The 21,608-nt window shown below is 49.7% G+C and overlaps 1 protein-coding gene across 1 annotated transcript; it reads left to right on the top strand.

Annotated features, from left to right (window-relative positions):
* Positions 1 to 23: 23 nt before the first annotated feature.
* Positions 24 to 19,568, top strand: LOC115651393 (zinc finger protein 853-like). Its single transcript, XM_030562323.1, has 5 exons — positions 24 to 128; positions 5,242 to 6,554; positions 9,620 to 9,746; positions 15,498 to 15,611; positions 16,799 to 19,568. The coding sequence occupies exons 2-5, from the start codon at positions 5,496 to 5,498 to the stop codon at positions 18,694 to 18,696; spliced, it is 3,198 nt and encodes a 1,065-aa protein (XP_030418183.1). The 5' UTR covers positions 24 to 128; positions 5,242 to 5,495; the 3' UTR covers positions 18,697 to 19,568.
* The last annotated feature ends 2,040 nt before the right edge of the window (positions 19,569 to 21,608 follow it).

Below are 21,608 nucleotides of genomic sequence, written 5' to 3'. Positions count from 1 at the left end.
GCATCCTGTCTAATAACTTCTGGCTGAGCTGGAGCAAGAGACGGACAGACAGACCCCCCCCCACACACACACACACACACACGCGATGGAGCAGCCGCCCGGGTTCCCAGCGTGAATCCCCAGCCCAGGTAACCACGATCCCCTTATTCCCAGTCTGGATGGGTCTCTCAGCCAGTGGGTCTGGCTCTGCCTTTGTCTGGGAGCTGAAAGCCACCTCTGGTTCCTGCCCCCGCCCCGGGCGGGGTTCACAGCCCGGGACCCACCGAGGCAGCGCTTCGGGGAGGGAAGCGGGGAGCCGGGGGGAGCCCGGCCGGGCTGGGTGAATGCGGACGGGACAGGGGCGCACGCAGGGTGTGAGCAGCGCTGGCTGCAGGCAGCAGCAGACTCTTTCCCAAGGGCTCCGTGCGAGCCGGTTGGGAGATTTGGGTTTTGTTTTTGTCTGTGGAAATAAAGCAAATCGGATTTTTAGGGCGTGGGGAGGAGGAAATGGGGGCCCAAAAATATTCCTGGTGGCACAGGGACAGTAGAAGAGATGGGAGAGCCCCCACCTGTGAAAGAGACCAGGCGCCTGTGACAGAGAGAGAGTTGGGCAGAAAGTGTATGCGTGTGTGTGTGTTAAAAGGACAGAGCATGTGCTCTTGTGACAGGGAGAGAGCATGTGTGTGAAAGAGAGAGGGGCAGAAAGTGTGTGCATGTGTGTGTGACAGGCACAGAGCATGTGCTCTTGTGACAGGAAGAGAGCATGTGTGTGAAAGAGAGAGAGAGGGGCAGAAAGTGTGTGCGTAACAGGCAGAGAGCATGTGCTCATGTGACAGGGAGAGAGCATGTGTGTGTGTGAGAGAGAGAGACGGGGGGGCAGAAAGTGCCTGTCACACACACATGCACACAGAGAGCATGTGCTCATGTGACGGGGAGAGAGTGCATGTGTGGGTCTGATGGTGTGTTTGTGTGACAGGCAGAAAATATGTGTGTATGCACACATGTAACAGGGAGTGAACGTGTATGTGTGTGTCATGGGCAGAGAGTGTTGGTGTGCATGTGTGTTTGTGTGACAGGCGGAGAGCATGTGTGTGTGTCAGGCAGTGTGTGGTTGTGTGATGTGCAGAGAGCATATGTATGCGCATGTGATAGAGCACATGTGTGCATGCTAGGCAACTTGTGTGTGTTTGTGTGATGGGCAGAGAGAACATGTGTGTGCGTGCATCACATATGACAGGAGAGAATATGTGTGTGCCAGGCAGAGTGTGTATGTGTGTGTTAGAGAGAAACAGCAGAGTTTGTGTGTTACATTAATTTATTGAAATATATGGACTTAAAGGGTCACAGGTGTCCACTATTAAACAAGGTTCAGGGTTTGGTAGTAATAGTACTTGGTACCCTGGTAAACACCCCATTAAAGAGTCTTTTAATCCTTTAATAAAGATACAAAAAAGAAAGAGACAACAGTTAATGTTTGATGTGTAAAGTACCAAATAAGTCTTTTAACAACTTTTTTGTTGTTGTTAAGCTGCAGTGTGTTTCTAAAAGGAATGCTCCCTCCCCCCATCATTTGACAGACATTTAGATGGTATTAAAGATAGTAATAACTGTCAAAGAGTTAAGAGAAATGGGCCAGAGCTGTTATTGTTAGTGAAGTTTGACTTGTTATTTGAAAGGCAAAGCAAGACGTGCACACCTCAGGGGACAGAAGAGAACAGCAGACGGAGAACGTGCAGCTCCTGTCTGTGTCATCCTTGACTTTTACTTGCAGTTTCACTATTGGAAAAACACGTGTTGCCCATCACGTCCATCTGATCAGTCACACTAAGAGTTGGCAAACTTGTGCCAGTATTGGGCTGTGTAGGGCATTGCTTTTAGCTGCATTGCAGATTATACAGCCTTGGCTGGCTAAGCCAGATTCTTATTAAACAGAAGGCAAAGAAGAGGGATAGGAAAGAGAAAATGGGGAAGGAAAACACAACATAGGGGTGGAAGGACAAAGTTTTACAGCCCAGGGGGCGTTTGGGATTCAGTCAGAGCCAGGGGAGGTGGTGATGTCATCTGGGTCCCTTTTTTTGCCTGAGTCTGGTCAGAAAATCTCTTAGGATCAGGACAACAAAGACCCAACAGTGTCATGGTGGATCCTGGTCATCCAGGAGACAATGTGGTCAGGCAGTCACGCTGATAAAGCTGGTTCCTTCCTGATCTTCTCTCTTTCAGCCTGCCTGCATCCCCCTTTGCCACTTTTCCTCCTAAAGTCTTTTTTTTTTATTTTTTTTTTTAAGAACCTCATTGCAGTGTCTGCACACTCCATCTCCCTTTTGGGGTGGATCTTGGGTGAGGGGTCACTGCGGTTACAGTCCACCAGACTGTCCTTGTGCTTAAGACAGCACAGCACACAGGTTAGAGTCAACACGGCTGCCCTCGGGTGCAAGGCTGTACAGCCTAATGGCCGGAGTCAGGGGCCACTCGGGGAAGGGGAGGTTGACAGCCAGGGTAGGGGGACCAGTCCCTCCCTGCTCCACCAGGTCCCAGCCCAGGTCCCTGTCAGCTGTGAGTGTGGTCATCACCCAGTCAGCAGGGATCCTACTGCAACATGCTGACCTTCCTCAGGTGGGAGATACCATTCACTGCGCCTCCCTGGGCCACTTCCTACTGTGTCTCCTGAAACCGGGATATGTACGTGATCAGGGTCTCCAGGCACAGGTCACTCCCTGGGATTCTGACTCCAGTCAGCCCACCATCAACAACAGGTCTCTGGTCTAGTCCTCAGGATCCCACAGTCAGGTGCTGAAGCAGCTTCTGGACAGGAACCTTCATCAAGCATCCTTCCCACTCAGTGGTCAGCCTAGAATGAGCTGGGCTGCTCCCTTTTATACTAAAGCAGCAGTTGGAGCATGCCCAGAATGGTCTGAGGGGTGGGACTTCCTCCGCCCACAGTGTGGGGTTAACCCTTTCTTGCCTAGTGCAGGGTATGCACACCCTGTCACAGATCCCAAAAGGGGAGTGATGCGTGGAATAGCCCATTCCCTCATTATTTTGTCCACTAATAGGCCCAATATCTGACACACTGATTTTGGTTAATTGACTTCTGGTCCCAGGCATGACTGTAACACAGTTTTGAATTATATCAGTAGGCCTTTTTTAGATTAATTCAGGCTTTCTGTCTCCCTTTTTCACCTTTTCCCATCATATATTGTTAGAGGTGATTGTAATACGTTTGTTAACTTTTGTTTACCTTTTCATAGGCTCACGATAATTGCTAGGCCCCAATTGTTCCAACTGTGTGTGTGTATATGTGTGTGTGTGTGTGTGTGTGAGAGAGAGAGAGAGAGAGAGAGAGAGACAGGGTGACCAGATGTCCCAATTTTATAGGGACAGTCCCAATATTTGGGGCTTTGTCTTATATGGGCCCCTATTACTCCCCACCCTCTGTCTCAATTTTTCACACTTGCTATCTGGTTACCCTAGTGCGAGATAGGCAGAGTGTGTATGTAAGAGAGAGAGAGGGAGAAATGGGAAGAGAGCATGTGACTACAAAGGCAATATTTTAGTGGGGAGAAGGTCTATGAAGGGAGGAGCATGTGTAGAGGACATGCAAGAGAGGTGAAGGCTAAGAACACATGGGGATGACGCTAAAATAAAGTGCATGTGAGAAGCATGTTTGGGTGGGGGTGGCCACATGGCTGAGAGGACGTGTGTGTGTGTGTGTGTGTGTCAGGAGGGATACAGAGGGAGGCGTGCTCATATGTGAGGAGGCAAAGGCTCATGAGGGAACGTGTGTGTGAGTGCAGTGGGGAAATGTGTGTGTGGCAGAGGGACACGTATGGTGCGATCCCATTCTCCTCGCCTGTGGGTTAAGATCAGTTGAATGCTGTCAGAGCCGGTGCATATCCCTCACCCGGGTCCTTGTACAAGGAGGGGGGATTGTCATTCCCACCAGCCAATTTCCCCATGTAAACAGACCCTAATAACCTAGACATAACCCCATGTCACCCAGCACCGGGCATGGAGGAACCTGTCTGTGTTGGGTGGGGCAGGGAGCTGAGGGAATGGGGGGTGTCTGTCTGTGCCGGATGAGGGCTGAGAGCTGGGGGTATGAGTTGGGGAGATGTGCAGTAGTCTTTCAGTTATGACTTTTTCTCTGGAAGCTCTGCATATGTGGTATGAACCATGCAAATCCTGTCGGCACTGGGAACTTTCACTCACTCCCTTGTTCAAAGGTAAGGGCGGGTCTATACTAGGGGGAGGAATGGATCTAAGATACGCAACTTCAGCTACGGTGTTCTCGTAGCTGAAGTCAAAGTATCTTAGTTTGACTTACCTGGCCATCCTCACAGCTGCGAGTCGACTGCCACGGCTCCCACATCGACGCAATTTACTCCTCCTGCCGAGGTGGAGTACAGGTGTTGATTCGCGGATCGATTTATCGCGTCTAGACGAGATGCAATAAATCGATCCCCGATAGATCAATTACTACCCGCCAATGCGGCGGGTAGTATAGGCGTACCCTAAGGGAGAAGAAGTGTTCCCTGTTAACAGTGTGTGAGCATCCCACAGGCCTTCATGCATTTATCCTCACACACCACTGTCAGCCAAGGCAGTGCTACTGTCCCTGTGGTACAGGTGGGGAAACTGAGGCACGGAGAGACTAAGGTCTGGTCTACCCTTCAAAGCTTTACAGGCACAGCTTGGGAGGGGGGTGGAGAGTGTGATACTGTTACTGACATAGCTATACCAGTAAATGCCCTAGATGCAGTTACAGTGACAGAGCTTATACCAGACACCAAACCAGCATAATCTATATCAGTGCTATATGTTTTATACCGGCATAACAGCATCCCCACTACAGGGTACTGGCGGTGTAGCTATGCTGATGTAATCATACCACAAACCCCACCTCATGTAGACAAGGCTAGAGTGACTGTCCCAGGCTCACACATAGAGTCTGACAGCAGGGAACTGAACTCAGCTTTCCCAGGTCCCTGGTTTGTGCCCCTCATTGCCCCATCCCCCCACTGGGATGATTCTCTAACAAGGAGAGGTGGTCACTAGCTGGCTGTAAGAACACACAACTTTTCTGGCAGGGAAGGGTGTGTCCACACTAGGAGGACAGGAGTGTTAGTGAACATGACGCACAGTCCCAGGGACAACTCGGCCGTTGTCGTTTTTACCAGGAGTTAGCAGGGTGAGCTAAGCACTCAAATCCCTCAGTACCACGGAATTGCCCCCTCACTGTCTGTGTTTCCCTTGCCTTTTAAGGAGCTGTGGGAGAAGCCCCTCTTTCCAGACAGCAGCATTGCCGGCTCCAGGAGGTTGCTCTGGTTTTGCGAGACAGTTTGTGCTTCTGGGCCTTCGGACCTGATCCCCCAGCCGGCTCACGTGGTGTCAAAAACGGGACACTGAGGTAGGAAGCCAGAAGCTGGATGCTTCCTGCCAGGGGCATGAATGAGACCGAAAGGCCTGGGGTCTGGGCTCATCCCCTGCTGGGATAAGGACACCCCCGGGGAACATCCATGGCTGCAGAGCAGGGGGCAGATGGGGCCCTAGACCTGCAGTTTCAGATCCATGTGGAGCAGTCGGTGTGCCCCGCTGGGCTGACGGAGCAGCAGGCCTCAGCTGGGCCCGAGCCAGATGTGGGATTGGAGCGGTCGGGCAGGCTGCCTATTGTGGTGCAGTCTGGCACCATTGGGGAGCTGCTGAGATGGGTGGCGCCGCAGCAGGCCCGGTATGCGTCGCAGAAGGAGATGCTGCAGCACTGGGAGGATGTCTGGCAGGAGGTGCTGCAGGCCCTGCGCATCCTCCCAGAGGTGAGGCCGGCTCCGGCGTGCGCCCTCAGGCCTGGAGAACCAGAAGTGCCGCCTCCTCCCGGAGTTGTGCCAGCACCGACTTGTGCACATGGGTGTGAAAACCCCGCCTCCCAGGGGGCCAGAGAGTCACCCAGGGGTCTGGAGCAAGCTGGAATCGAGCCACAGGAGAAGACGGCACCATGTCGACAGGAGCAGCTGTCAGCCACGCAGACCCCTGCCAAGATTAAGCCAACTCCAGCACCTGCATGGAGAACCCTGGAGCTGCCACAGCTGGCCCCAGAGGACGATATCGAGGCCTATTTGGCCACCTTTGAGCAGGTGGCTGATGCCTGCCAGTGGCCGAGAGGGGAATGGACAACCCGACTGGAGCTGTACCTCACTGGGAAAGCCCAGCTGGCCTATGGCAGCCTAGACATCACAGAGACAAGTGACTATGGGAAGGTGAAGGCCACCATCCTAGGTCGCTATGGCATCAGCCCAGAGACACAGCGCAGGCGCTTCAGGGGATTCTGCTACCAAGAGGCCGAGGGGCCCCGGGAGGCTTACAGCCACCTCCGGGAGCTCTGCCATCGCTGGCTGGAGCCGCAGAGCCGCACCAAGGAGCAGATCCTGGAGCTGCTGATCCTGGAGCAGTTCCTGACCATCCTGCCAGAGGAAATGCAGAGCTGGGTCTGGGAACGTGGTCCTGAAACCGGTGCCCAAGCAGTGGCCCTGGCTGAGGGGTTCCAGCTGGGGCAGCCAGATGCCGAATGGCCAAGGCTACAGGTGAGAGTTCAACTCTTGTTATCTCGGTGAGGGACTGGGGTGGGAAGGGGAGACAGACTGTGGCCACAGGGGAGCCAGGGTTCCTGTATTTGTCCCTGTAAACTTTGCTCAAGAATCTCCATGGAGTGTGGGTGCTTCAGAGTTTGGGTGCCCAACCTGAGTCAACAAGGGCCTCCCTGATGGTTCAGATGCTGCGCAGATACAGCTGTGTTATTCTTAGCACATCCCCCCCTGAAAACCAGGCCCCACCCGTCTCCCAGCTGGACAACTAAAAACTGTAGTGCCCCAAGTTAGAGGGCACTCATGGGCATCTGAGTGCTTGGGGACTCATGTGGCCCCGACAGTTTAGAAGCATCAAGGAGGGTCACCTTGGCTAGCGAGAGCTGCCCGTGCTGCTAATCAGGGGATTCTGAAGGAGTGAATTCACCACACATGGCATCCCAGACACACCTGTGCTAAGATGCCCCGAGGGAGCACTGGAGACAGTCTGCTCTCATTTAAAGTCTCCTTTTGAATATGACGTCTCAGGGCTCTCTCCTGCAGTGCCATGGCTGGTTTGAGTTAAACCCCACCCGGTGATGATTTTCTATGAAAGTTTGTGATTCGTTCTGTAAGAGCGGCCATCTTGTAGCAAATGTGTTCTACACAATTGTGCATCTCCTGGAAACAAGCCAGCCTGCTCTTTAAAGTCAGTATCTAAGGATGGCTGTCTCCCAGAGGATGTGCTCTCCAAATTAGAGGGTCTCAAGCTAATGTGCAAGTCACCTCCTCACCAGAGTTACTTTGTAGGGCTCAGAAAACAACACGGTAATTGCTTGATGTGGCTACGAATACCATCTCCCCACACTAAGATTCATAAATTACCAGACCAGAAGGGACCATTGTGATCATCTAGTCTGACTTTCTGTCTAACAGAGGCCAGAGAACGTCCCTGAAATAATTTTTAGAGCAGAACTTTTAGGAAAACATCCACTCTTGATTTAAAAATTGTCAGTGATGGAGAATCCACTCCTCACTCTTGGTAAATTATTCCAATGGTTAAATACCCTTGCTGTTAAAAATTTACACTGTATTTCCAATCTGAATTTGTCTAGCTTCAACTTCCAGCCATTGGATCATGTTAGTCCTTTCTCTGTTAGACTGAAAAGTCCATTATTAAATATTTCTTCCCTATGTCAATACTTACAGACGGTGATCAAGTCACCCCTTCTCTTTGTTAAGCAAAATAGATTGAGCTCCTTAAGTCTATCACTATAAGGAGGGTTTTCTTATCCTTCAGTCATGTTCATGGATCTTCTCTGAATCCTCTCCAATTATTTACATCCTTCTTGACTTTGTGGGCACCAGAACTGAACAGAGTAGTGCAGCAGTGGTCGCACCAGTGCCAAATGCAGAGGTACAATAACCTCTCTATTCCTACTCGAGATTCTCGTTTATGCATCCCAGGATCGCATTAGCTCTTTTGGCCACAGCGTGACACTGGGAGCTCATGTTCAGCTGAATACCCATCACGACTCCATAATCTTTTTCAGAGTCACTGTTTCTGAGGATAGAGTCTCCCCTCCTATAAGGATGGCCTCCATTTTTTGTTCCTAGTTGTATATATTTACATTTATCTGTATTAAAATGCATATTGTTTGCCTGAACCCAGTTTACCAAGTCATCTAGATCACTCTGTATCAGTGACCTGTCTCTTCATTGTTTACCACTCCCCCAATTTTTGTGTCATCTGCAAACTTTCTTAGTGATGATTTTTTTTGTTTTCTTCCAGGTCATTGGTAAAAATGTTAATAATGTAGTGCCAGGATCCGATCCTTGTGGGCCCCACTGAAAACACACCTGCTCAATGATGATTCTCCATTTACAGTTACATTTTGAGACCTAACAGTTATCCAGTTTTTAGTTCATTTAATGTAATGTAAATTTTATATCTTTCTAGTTCTTTAATCAAAATGTTGTGTGGTACCAAGTCAAATGCCTTACAGAAGTCTAAGTATATTATGTCAACACTATTACCTTTTTCAGCTAACCTGAACTCTCATAAAACAAAAAACAAGGTAATTTGACTGGACCTATTTTCCATAAACCCATGTTGATTGGCATTCATTACATTACCCTGTTTTAATTATTTATTAATTGAGTCCTGTATCAGCCCCTCTATTATCTTGCCCAGGACTGATGTCAGGCTGACATACCTGTAATTATTTAGGTCATCCTATTTATGTGTTCTATGAATTGGCACATTAGCTGTCTTCCAGTCTTCTGGAACCTCCCCAGTGCTCCAAGACTTACGGAATATCAACACTAACGATCCAGCAAGCTCCTCAGCCACTTCTTTTAAAACTCTTAGATGCAAATTATCTGGGCCTGCTGATTTACAGATGTCTTACAAATAGCTTCTGTTTAACATCCTCCAGAGATATTAATGGAAAGAGTGTTATCCTCATCATATAATCAGCAGAGAGTCCTGTGGCACCTTATAGACTAACAGACGTTTTGGAGCATGAGCTTCCGTGGGTGAATACCCACTTCGTCAGATGCATGTAGTCAGATGCATCTGACGAAGTGGGTATTCACCCACGGAAATTCATGGTCCAAAACGTCTGTTAATCTATAAGGTGCCACAGGACTTTTTGCTGCTTTTACAGATCCAGACTAACACGGCTACCCCTGATACTTGACATCATATGATGAGACTAAATCATCTGTTTTTCTTTTCCCAATACAGCACAGAAATGTTCATTGAACACTTCTCTCTTTTCTACATTATTATTGATAATTCTACCATTTCCATCTAGTAATGGACCAGTACCTTGTCAGGATTCTAACTCCCACCATGCACGCCCAAATTCTGTGGGTCCTGTTTGCTCGCCACTTGGCCCTGATCTGCTTCTGTGCCTGGTCCCCTGATTTCAGGGGTTGGCCCTGGAAAAGCTGGTGCTAAGTGGGATGGAGGAGGACTGGCAGAGGTTGGGAGGGAAGGGCAGCTCCCTGGCACAAGCACTGGTGAGCAGGGGATAGCCTTGGAGTGGCCTGTGCTGAGGAGGATGTGTTTGTGGTTGCAGGTGCCAGTGCAGTTTGAGGACGTGGCTGTGACTCTGAGTGAGGCAGAGTGGTTGTTGGTGGATGAGGAGAAGCAGCAGCTCTACAGGGACATCATGTACGAGAATTACCAGAGCATCAGCTCACTGGGTGAGTTGCATTATTATCCAGACTTCTTGCCCACTGTGGAAGCTCTGGGCAGAGCTGTCCAGAAAATCATAAATCTTTTCCACCGAATTTTATTTTTTAAAGAAACTGAAAATATTAAAAAAAAAAATAATCCCCCCAAAATATTCCTAATTGTTCAACAAAACCCACACTGAACATCTGAATCTTTGCCTTCTCTTCTCCCTCCTCCTCGCTCTGCTTTTTCCCATCCTTTCCTCTCTCCTCCTGCTCCCTCTTTCCCCCATTTACTATTTTGCTACTGGGGAAAAAAGGAAAAAGTGAAGATAAAAAACAAAAACTGGAAACTTCTTTTGTTGAAAAATTTTCACTTGCGAGTAAAGCCTGTTTTTCATCCAAAGATGTTGCAGAACAAAAAATGTTGACCACCTCTGTCTGGCTTTGAGCAGAGCTGGACAGAAAACGGAGAATTTTTTCAATAGAAAATTTCAGTGGAAACTAATATTTGTTTTACTTTTTGTTGAAGTTTTCAGTGGAAAATTTATATTTTTCAATGTAACCCCAACATTTTTGGTTCAAAAACTGCCAAAAAAAATTAAAAATCAATAGAATTAGAATAGCCAAAATCTGGGTTTTGGCTGAAAATTTAAAATTTTGGGGACTTTGTTCAAAATTAAAAAAAAAAATTGACGAAAGCACACGCTGTCTGCTAAAAATTTTTGTTCAATCAAACCCCAAATTTTCTGTCACTGAAGGAGTCTGGATGGATAATTTTTGAGCAACTCTCATGGTGAAGTCTCTGCTACCCCCAAATCTGGCAGGCTGCAGGAAGATTAGTGATCAACCAGAATTTGTCGTCTGTGAGAAATGTCATGTTTCTGAAATGTGAACAAAAGTCAGAAATTAGAAATTTCCCATAGAACCAAAATGTCTGGAAAATTCTCTTCATGAAAGAACTGAAATGGAAATTTATAAACATTTCTGGCTGGAAATAGGATTTTTTTTTCTAAATAAAACTGATATTTTCACAAAGCCTTTTGCACCAAATATTTTTGGATTTCATTCATTGAAAACCCTCAGATGTGTGTGTTTCAACAAAAACCTGAAAAAGATCTAAAAAAATCCTCCCCCTTAAAAAAAATTTCAATGGGGAAAGAAAATAATTTTCCTGAGGCACAGGTGCCGACTTTCTGATTTTCCTGGGGGTACTCGACCCCCCACTCTGCCCCAGGCCCTGCCCCCACACTCCACTTCTTCCACCAAGGCCCCACCTCTTCCACCCCCTCCCCCAAGTGCATCCCACCCCCGCTCCTTCTCCTCCCCCACCCAGGGCCTCGTGCTTCTCCCAGCAAATAACTCAGAGGTTTCAGCTGGAGGGGGAGCAGCCCTTGCAATTGCTGCTGTGCTGGTGAAATTCACCCCTCGGAAACTGTGAACCTTCTGCCAGGGGCTGGTGGCAGCTCGGAGGGTCAGGGTCAGTTCTCCAGCAGGGTGGTTCAGAAGTTAGTGGCTGGGACACCCACCAAAATCCCAGCTTGGCCTAGGAACTTTGCCAGGCAAAACTGCCCCAGGCCCAGCGTGTGGGGTTTGGACACGTGGAGAGCTTTGTGCCTGGGGATGGAGGCACAGCCCAGGCTGGGAAGAACCAGCATCGGATCAGGAAGCCCCAGCTAGTGAATCCAGCTACCTTGGCCATAGCCTGGCCCTCTTCCCCCTGAGTGCACTGAGCTGTTCCCTGAGTGCCACCCCAGCACGGGAGCACCCATGGAGTCAGTGCCTATGTCCTGAGCAGGTCTGTGGTGGGCTGGATGCAGGAATCATTGGGTGAGACTCTCTGGCCTGGGTTATGCAGGAGCAGGAGCAGGTCCAGTCAAAACGCTGAATTTCCGTTTCACTCGACACTTCAAAATTTGTTTTCATTCTGAATCAGAACAAAACCAAATGTTCTTGAAATGAAACACAAATTTTGAAAACAAATATTTAGACATTTATTTTATTTCTTTTTTCTTGTCAATGTTATACTATTTGCATTATTTTTACCTTATTTCATGACAAGTAGTGCACACTACGGCATGTCCTCTTGTTAGACACAAGGTGGGTGAGGTAATTTCTTTTGTTGGAATAACTCCTGTTGGAGAGAGACAAGTTTTGAGCTTACACGTTGCTCTTCTTCAGGTCTGAAGGTTACAACACAGTTGCATACAACGTGTCCTCTCGTGTCAAGTCATATCATAATATGGCATATTATGACATCATATTCAAAACATTTTTATTTTATTTTAAAAAATATTAAGGACAGTGGCTGCTTAGTACAGATTGAAACATCTTATTTTCTAGATCAAAGTGTCTCCTGTTTATGTTGTTGTGAAAACATTTAACACCTATGGAACTAACATGACGTGAATCATAGAAGATTAGGGTTGGAAGGGACCTCAGGAGGTCATCTAGTCCAACCCCCTGCTCAAAGCAGGACCAACACCAACTAAATCATCCCAGCCAGGGCTTTGTCAAGCCTGACCTTAAAAACCTCTAAGGATGGAGATTCCACCACCTCCCTAGGGAACCCATTCCAGTGCTTCGCCACCCTCCTAGTGAAACAGTGTTTCCTAATATCCAGCCTAAACCTCCCCCACTGCAACTTGAGACCATTACTCCTTGTTCTGTCATCTGCCACCACTGAGAACAGCCGAGCTCCATCCTTTTTGGAACTCCCTTTCAGGTAGTTGAAAGCAGCTATCAAATCCCCCCTCACTCTTCTCTTCTGCAGACTAAACAAGCCCAGTTCCCTCAGCCTCTGCTCATAAGTCACGTGCCTCAGTCCCCTGATCATTTTCGTTGCCCTCCGCTGGACTCTCTCCAATTTGTCACCATCCTTTCTGTAGTGGGGGGCCCAAACTGGACGCAATACTCCAGATGTGGCCTCACCAGTGCTGACTAGAGGGGAATGATCACGTCCCTCGATCTGCTGGCAATGCTCCTACTAATGCAGCCCAATGTAGCCTTTTATTTTATTTAAAGTGAATTTTGTAATGTGTTGTTAAACCACCGTAGGTTCGGTTCTAGTGGCTAGTTTCAAGCATAACAGAGTGAAAGTTACCTCTGCTACTTACTTCAGAATTAGTCTCTAGGAACAAATAAAGACCAAGGGTGGTGACCACACATACATTCACCAGTACGCAATCTAGTCTATTTTACAGGTTTTATTAAAGTTACAATTCAAGTTATGATTACTCAAGGGCATAGAAATTCTGTACAGACCTAGGCACAAGTTACAAATATAGTTATACTCACATCCTTAACAATAGCGTTGGGGTCTGATGGATCTCTCATGGCTTAGTCATCAGTAGAGGGATGGTTCCTGCTGGAGTCTCCTAGAGGGAGTGTAAACGAGTGCCGCCAGGGCTCGACCCTCCCCAGGCGAGGAGGGGAGCCACACCTGCTCACTACACACTAGCGGGTCCGAGGAAATAGTCCGGCGGTCCTCGTGGCAATTGCCTGCCCTGCGGGACAAGGGCGCTCAGGCCCTGGGGCAGGGCTGAGCAACCATAGCAGGTAAGGCCCTGGCCCTCGGTCAGGGCAGGGCAACAAGCACTGAGTCAGTAGGCTCAGCCCCTTGGGCAGGGCTGAGCAGTAGTGATAGGCTTTGGCCTCCTCAGGCCAGGAAGAGGGGGAGTCTGCCACCCAGGAGTTGGGTGGCAGGGGGGACACAGGCCCTCCCACTCCACTGCTTCCCAGCCCGGGGCCCTAGCAGTGACTGAAGATCCGCAGGAGTCAGTGGGGATCCTGGCTGCAGCACACTGACATAGGCTCCGGTAATGCTGCAGCCAGACTGGGGTCGGCTTCCCCCGGGCCACTTCCGTACTCCCCCTCGGGCCCTAACCTGGGTCCTGACGTCGGCCTCAGCAGGATCCAGGAGCATGGGCTCGTCGCTGCCGGGGCTGGGTGGCAGGTCCAGCAACTCCTCCGGATAGTCGGCCCAGGGTATCTCCGGCGGTTCCTCCGGGTAGCAGGCGCAGGGGAGCTCCGGCGGCTCCTCCGGGTAGTGGGGGCGGGGGAGTTCTGGTGGCTCCTCCGGGTAGCGGGGACGGTGGAGCTCAGGCCAGCCTGGGCGGCTGCCCTGGGTCACAGGGGGTTCCCAGTCTTGAGCTCCCTGAGGGACGTCTGCTCACTCCGGCTGCTGGGCCCTGACTGAGCTCGGAATGCCGGCTTTTATAGTTCTGGGTTGCCGCCTGACCCTTTGAGGGGCGGGCTCAGAGCTCTGTAGCTCCGCCCACTCTGGCCTCCGGCTGGGCTCTTCCTCCTCTGGCCTGGAGGGGAGCCACACTGGATCACTACAGGGAGCTTAATTTTCCCATTCTGGGCATCCCCCTTTTATAATGTGATTCTGTCTATACCTACGTTCTGCACATGTCCATAAAAGTGTCAACCCTCTTTTCTCTTATTGATCTGTGTCCCCTGGAAACTTAAGGGACCCCAATTTTCTATAGGCTGGGTAAGTTCCCTTTGTTCTCATTAGCATTGGTACAACCTGTATCCCATGGGTAAGGCACATGTCTGAGACTGATGTGCCTTTACAGTATTTTTCTGATCTAATATTAATCTTCTGGGTAATTTTGCACAATTATACCACTTGGTATCTCTTTTCCCATAATCTTAGGGCATTAGGTTATTTCTTGGTCATTGGCTTGAGTCATCATTTCTCGTCTCCAAGGCCCAAAATCGCTAAGCTAAAGTCTTGCAGGCCTCAACCTAGGTTCTTGCGTTTCAGCTTGTCGTACTTATGTCTAATACTTGGTTCCTCTAAATACTGATCAGTCTTATACTTTTATAATCCTACAAATTAACTCTAATTAACAACAGTGAATATCTGCAATATAACATATTAATCATAACATCACACTATAAACGGATAATAAACTAAAATCACTGGCTACATTCCCCTCCTTGACAGGCTGTCACATCCATATTACATGACAGTATCCAGCAATGATTAATACAATGGTACACAGAGTAGGAATACGATGGACGATAATCCATTTTTTCCAGCCAACTTTTATCCCTCTTGATACAATGAATATCTTATATGAGCTGCTACCGTCCACAATTTCAGACCATGCTTGGTTTGTTTTATTTAAGTTATTCCTATTTTTAATTGTAAATTTTTTTCTTTAACAATTGTTTTAGCTGTAAAGTTAATATTTATATGCATGAAACACAACTGAAGAGACTCTGATCTATGTCCTATGAGGTGCTGCTCTGAGTGACCTGTCATGAAATAATGTGAAAAGAATTTAAAATGAAAATAAAATAAATTTCTGTTTTGAATTTTCCTAAACTATATTTTCCAAAAAGCTTTCATTTTGAAAATGACTTAAGTTGAAAGGGCATTTTCCAAAGGAAACTTTTCTTTGTAAAATTTTTCCCAACCGACTCGGTGCAGGAGGCCAAACTGTCTGGTCAGAGTGGGCCCTGCTGGCCTTTGAACCTGTGACTCCACCCCACGGTACCTAAAAGGGGCTAGTCCTTGTCCGAGTACAGGCGCATGCACTGCTTGTATTCCCTGTGTGTTTGAGCTGGGGGTCCTGCTCCAGCGGAGAGTGCTCTGGTCTGTCTCTGTGGGTTCAGAGTTGTCAGCACTGGGTTGTGCCTGCCCCTCCCCACACTAGTCATACAACTTTCCCACTGCCCTATTTCCAGCAGACAGGGGCCTTTGTACCAAGCCCTCGGGCTCACTGGCTGCACCCTGATGGCTTCTCTTCTCTTCCCCATCGGCAGGTTTTCCGGTTCGCAAACCCACCCTGATCTCTCAGCTGGAGCGAGGGGAAGAGCCGTGCATCCTACATCCCCCAGCCCCTGAGGAGCAGGAGACCCGGAGGGATGTCCCAACAGGTGAGGGATGAATCAGCCAGCTTAAAAAGTAAAATCCTGGGATCCCAGCCATGAGCTCCCATGGCAGTGCCTCCTGGCTGAGTCTGCAGAGCCATGGGGTAGGCAGAGCTCAGCCACACAGCCAGGAGCTCCCACAGCTGCTCCCCAGGGTCAGATCCACTGAGCCATGGCGGAGTCAGAACCACAAATTCCTGGTTCCGCAAGCTGCACTCTGTCCAATTTGTGTTCTGCCACAGACTCCCTGTGTGACCTTGGGCAAGCCACTTAGTCCCTGTGTGTGTCAGTTCCCATCTGTACACTGGGGATAACAGCCCTGCCCTGCCTCCCAGGCATGCATGTGAATAAACACATTAAGGATTGTGAGGTGCCTGCATACTATGGTGCTGGGGCCCGTCAATACCAGAGATAGACAGACACTATAATATAACCTATGTCTGTTAGAGCTGCACTGGGCCGTGTGGACTGCCTTGTTCTGGTTTTAACCAAGCTTGGTTTGGTTCAGATCCATGCAAGTGGAAACAGGTTAAGGGTAAACCGAAGTAGGCACCTCCAGGTGGCAGTTTGCCCTGGTTTCGATAACAGGGTTACTTTGGAGCTAGCTGGAGATTTTTTCCATCACAAAATGACGATTTGCCGAATTTGAAATGTTCCATGGAAACATCTCAGTTCTGACAGAATTTGGGCAGAAAGCAGGCTGGGGACTGACAAAAACCTGCCTGGTGTCTCGCCAGCTCGTCCCTCCCCAGTGCGTCAGCAGCTGCCCCTAGCCTGGGGTTTCTGAACTACAGAGGCACCAGGAGCCTGGAAGCACTGGGATACCCGGCTCCCAAGCTCCCAGGGCCATCAGCAGCTGGACGGGTGGCTGCCCCAGAGCCAGGGCTCCTAGGCGCTCCTGACTGCACGGCACCTGCCTAGACCGGCAGCCGGGGATCCCAGGGAGCACATTTCATTTCACACCCACATTCCTACAGCTCGGTGTGTCCCAAACCAAGTATTGTGGGGTTCAAGTTGTAGGGAACATTTCCGGTTTTTGTCCCAATTTGGGACAAATTTTTTTCCAAAAACTCGAATATTTTTTGTGAACTTTGAATTCCACTTTCAAGCCAGTGTTAGTTTAGATCCCTCTGCTGGCTTCCCCCTATGCCTGGGGCCCGGCTCACGCACCACTTCTCTCTTGGTCCCCGCAGGCACCGGCAGGGGGCTGGGCGCTGAGGAGCTGGCTGTGCAGCACCACGGGGAGGCGCAGGCACCTGTCAAAGCAGCTCCAATGCCAAAGGCCTCACCAAGGCGGCCCAAGAGGAAAGCGCCCCAGAGCCCTGGTCGGAAGAGAAAGAAACCCTCTCTGGATGGAGAAGAGCCAGCAGCCTGCTCTGAGGGTGGGAAACAGCAGCTCCCCACCTGTCCCACGTACATGCAACAGCTGCTTCCTTCTGTGCGCATGCAAAAGCCTTTCCTTCCTGTATGCAGGAAACAGCCACCGCCTGTTGTGCACAGGGAACAGCTGCCCTCCACTCCTGGCAGGGAACAGCCACCTTCTCCCCTCACCAGGGAACAGCCGCCCCCTCCCCTGAGCAGAGAACAGCCACCCCCTACCCAGCTGCCTCACTTGCCATCCCTGTCTAAGTCCTGCTGCAAGAAGCCAGCAGAACAAGATTCCCCTCCCAGCAGTAGCCTGCCCCAGTCTAAGAGGTGCTACCAGTGTCCCTTGTGTAGTCAGAACTTCAGGCAGAGCTCAGACCTGCAGCGGCACCGGCGCATCCACACGGGAGAGAAGCCTTTCCACTGCCTGGTGTGCGAGAAGAGCTTCCGGCTGCAGTCCAACCTGATCGTGCACCAGCGCACCCACACCGGGGAGCGGCCCTACCAGTGCGGGGAGTGTGGCCGTGCCTTCTCGCAGAGCTCCAACCTCCTGACCCACAGCAAGATCCACCTGGGCCAGAAGCCCTACACCTGCTTTGAGTGTGGCAAGAGCTTCCACCACAGCTCCAACCTCATCATTCACCAGCGCACCCACACTGGGGAGCGGCCCTACGAGTGCAGCGTCTGCGCCAAGCGCTTCAGCGACCGCTCCACCCTGGTGCAGCACCAGCGCCTCCACACAGGCGAGCGCCCCTACGCCTGCTCCGAGTGTGGGAAGTGCTTCAGCCAGGCCTCACACCTGATCAAACATCGACGCACCCACGCAAGCCCCTGCACCAAGAATAGAGCTGCCCCCAGAAAAGCACCAGTCACAGCGGTAGAGAGAAACAGCCCCAAAAATGGGGCAGCCACTGGGGAGGAGAGAGCTACCCCCACTCATGGGCTGAGTGAGAGGATTGCCATGCCCCAAAATGGAGCAGCTATAGGGGAGGAAAGAGCAGCCCTGAAAGATACACCCACCGTGGGGAAGGATAGAGCCACCCAGGAAGTAGGTTCAGAGGGGGAGAAGGACAAAGCAGCTCAGAAAGTTGCTTTGGCCACAAAGGAGATAGCCACCCCCAAACACACGCTGGCTATGGGGATGGAAAGGGCAGCAACAAAGGACACGCTGGCCCCAGGGAAGGAAAGGGGGACCCCCACACCTGGGCTGGGTGAGTTGAGAGCTGCTCCCATGAACAGGCTGGGCACAGGAGAGGACAGAGCCACTCCAAAAGCTGTGCCAGCCATGGGGGGAAAGAGAGCACCGACTCCCGATGCACCAGCTGTGCATGAGGAGAGAGACTCCCTGAAAGATGCACTGAGGGCAGGGAAGGACAAAACAGCAATAAATCACACATCAGCTGTGGAGAAGGGGAGAACCGCCCCCAAACTCGTGCTGGCCATGAGGCAGGGAAGAGCTGGCCCCAAACACACACTGGCCACGGAGAAGGAGGTAGCCGGCCCCAAACACACGCTGGCCACGGGGAAAGGGAGAGCCGGCCCTGAACATGCACTTGCCACAGGGAAAGGGATAGCCGGCCCTGAACATGCACTGGTCATGGGGCCGGGGAGAACTGGCCTCAAATACGCACTTACCATGGGGAAGTGGGGAGCCAGTCCTAAAAACACACTGGCCATGGGGAAAGGGGAAGCCAGCCCCAAATATGCACTTGCCAAAGGGAAGTAAAGAGCTGGCCCCAAACACACACTGGCCATGGGGAAGGGGAGAGCTGGCCCCAAATACACACTTGCCATGGGGAAAGAGGGAAATGCCTCCAAATATGCCCTGGGGAGAGCCGGCCACGAACACGCACTGGCCATGGGGAAGGGGCAAACTGGCCCCAATCACATACCAGGCACACGGGAGCGCAGACAGCAGGGGAACCCTCTCATGTCACTGCATGATAGGGGCAGAGGTAGCTCACAGGGGGAACAGGCTGTGAGGAGCCCTGTCACTGCACGGTAGGGTCCGGGCTGGCTCCTTTGAACATGTGTTCAGCTGATTTTTCACTGACTGGGTGTGAAACCCCATCAATGTGCAGATGGGCAGTAATGCCAATGCCATAGGCTCACACTTAGGCAGCAGTGGAGAAGCTGGCCTGGCATGGGATGCACTAACAGCTCAGAGAGGAAGGGAAGCACAAAGGCACTTCTGGCACCGCAGAGAGTGGGCCCCCCAACCCCCGGGGGACTGGAGCTGGCAGAGCAAGTGGCTGGCACATAAAATGCAAACCCAGACCTCTCTCTCTCGGGGCAGGGGCAGGAGGAGGCTGAAATCTTGGCAGGCAACAGGAAGGGAGAGTTGGATGAACTTTAAACTCTCGAATTGTGCCCTGAGCTGAGGGAGTGTAAAAGAAGCCCTAGAAATCTCCCTCTTTGTGGAACTAAACTGAGAAGAAAGGTTCTGGTGTGACCAACTCTTGTGATCTGTGGTCTGTCTCTTAAAGCCCCAGCTCTGCTTTTATATATAAATAGAAAATCTGTGTCTAGCCCAATGACTGGGGAGAAAAATCAAGGAAACCCCGGCCCTATTGGCTACAATGCCAGAGGGCAAATCACTCCATGTTAATTTATTTTATTTTATTAAATCTCATGATTTTTTAAAACTGGTTTTGTGATATTTTGGGTCTGAGACCACATTTCTTTGAAGGCTTGGGGCTTTTAGGGGAGGAGGGACTGATAAAGCCACAGGAGGCAATTTTAGAAGCCCTGTGAATGTATCCTCCAGGGTCCATTGCAACCCATATGCTGCATCCCAGGTGAGCCCTAATGGAGAAATGGATGAAATGTGGCAGTCCCATTCTCAAGGGGTAAATGCATTGTGAAGTCTTACACCTGCAGAACGCTGTTGGGATTTTTCTTGACAATTTGTTGTGGCCACAATCCATTGGAAGAAGTTTTTTTAAAAATCGCCTAATTTTTAAATGGACAGTGCCCCTTTTGTAGCTTTTTAGGTCAGAACAGTGTAACGGTGTGTTTCAGGAATGGCACGAACTGGCTCGCAGAGAAATGGAGTTTTGCAGGGAAACTCAGAAACATCCCTTCCTCTGCCCCCTGGGGAGTTTCTTCAGTGGCTTGTCCCGCATGTCTTTTCCAGAGCCCTTTTGGGAGAAATTGAAACTGCTCTGGGATCTGCGCTTGGCAACTTCCCCCCAAATCAGGGATACACAGCCAGCATCTCACACACGCACACCAACATTCAAAAATCCTGTGCCTGTCCTACACACCCTGTCATAAACAGATAGCTAAGGGTTAATGTCTCTTTCACCTGAAACACCTGACCAGAGAACCAATCAGGAAACCGGATTTTTTCAACTTTGGGTGGAGGGAATTGTGTGTCTGAGTCTTTTGTCTGCCTGCCTGCTTTCTCTGAGCTTTGGAGAAGTAGTTCTACTTTCTAATCTTCTGTTTCTAAGTGTAAGGACAAAAAGATCAGATAGTAAGTTCTATGGTTTTCTTTTCTTTGGTATTTGCATGAATATAAGTGCTGGAATGCTTTGATTTGTCTTCTTTTTGAATAAGGCTGTTTATTCAATATTCTTTTAAGCAATTGACCCTGTGTTGTATCATCTTAATACAGAGAGCACATTTGTATGTATTTTTCTTTCTTTTTATATAAAGCTTTCTTTTAAGACCTGTTGAAGTTTTCTTTACTTCAGGGAAATTGAGTCTATACTCACCAGGGAATTGGTGGGAGGAAGAAATCGGGGAGATCTGTGTGTTGGATTGCTAGCCTGATTTTGCATTCCCTCTGAGGGGAATAGGAAAGTACTTTTTGTTTCCAGGATTGGGAACAGAGAGGGGGGAGTCTCTGTGTAGTTTCACAAAGCTTGTGTCTGTGTATCTCTCCAGGAGCACCTGGAGGGGGGAAGGGAAAAAGGATTATTTCCCTTTGTTGTGAGACTCAAGGGATTTGGGTCTTGGGGTCCCCAGGGAAGGATTTTCAGGGGGACCAGAGTGCCCCAAAACACTCTAATTTTTTGGGTGGTGGCAGCAGGTACCAGGTCCAAGCTGGTAACTAAGCTTGGAGGTTTTCATGCTAACCCCCATATTTTGGACGCTAAGGTCCAAATCTGGGACTAAGGTTATGATATGGTGTGCAGTGGTGGGATATAGACAGAATCCAGAAGCCAGTAGGAATATTATATTTTTCTTTTCTCTGCTAAGGGCTTTTTAGCAGAGAGAGAAACAGTTGGTTTTAAAAGGGAACCAGACAGAATTTTTTTTCTGCTCTCTCTGGCAGTTTGTGGCTTGCATAATAAGCAAGAAGCCATTACCAGACTGTTAAGGGTCTTTTGTCATGCAATAGCCCTCCCATTAGGAGGCAAGTACCAGCACTTATATGCATGCAAATAAAGTGATTTTTCTAGTTTCCCTTCATTGAACATTAGCTAGAGAGAGAAAGGGAAAAAAGCACTGTTGCTAGGCAGACTTCAGGAGGGAACAAAGCCTGCAGTTCAGAAGATAAACACCGGAGGGCACCCCAACACAAGAAAACAGGAACCATGACTTCTAAGACAAAAATAGACGCCGAAGAACAAATCAAAGAAGCTGAACACAGGCGACAGATGGAGATGAAAGAAAAGGAAGAAAGCATGA

The sequence above is a fragment of the Gopherus evgoodei genome, chromosome 4 (genome assembly GCF_007399415.2).
Source record: "Gopherus evgoodei ecotype Sinaloan lineage chromosome 4, rGopEvg1_v1.p, whole genome shotgun sequence".
NCBI lineage: Eukaryota > Metazoa > Chordata > Testudines > Testudinidae > Gopherus > Gopherus evgoodei.
This window is presented reverse-complemented; position numbering and strand designations above follow the sequence as displayed.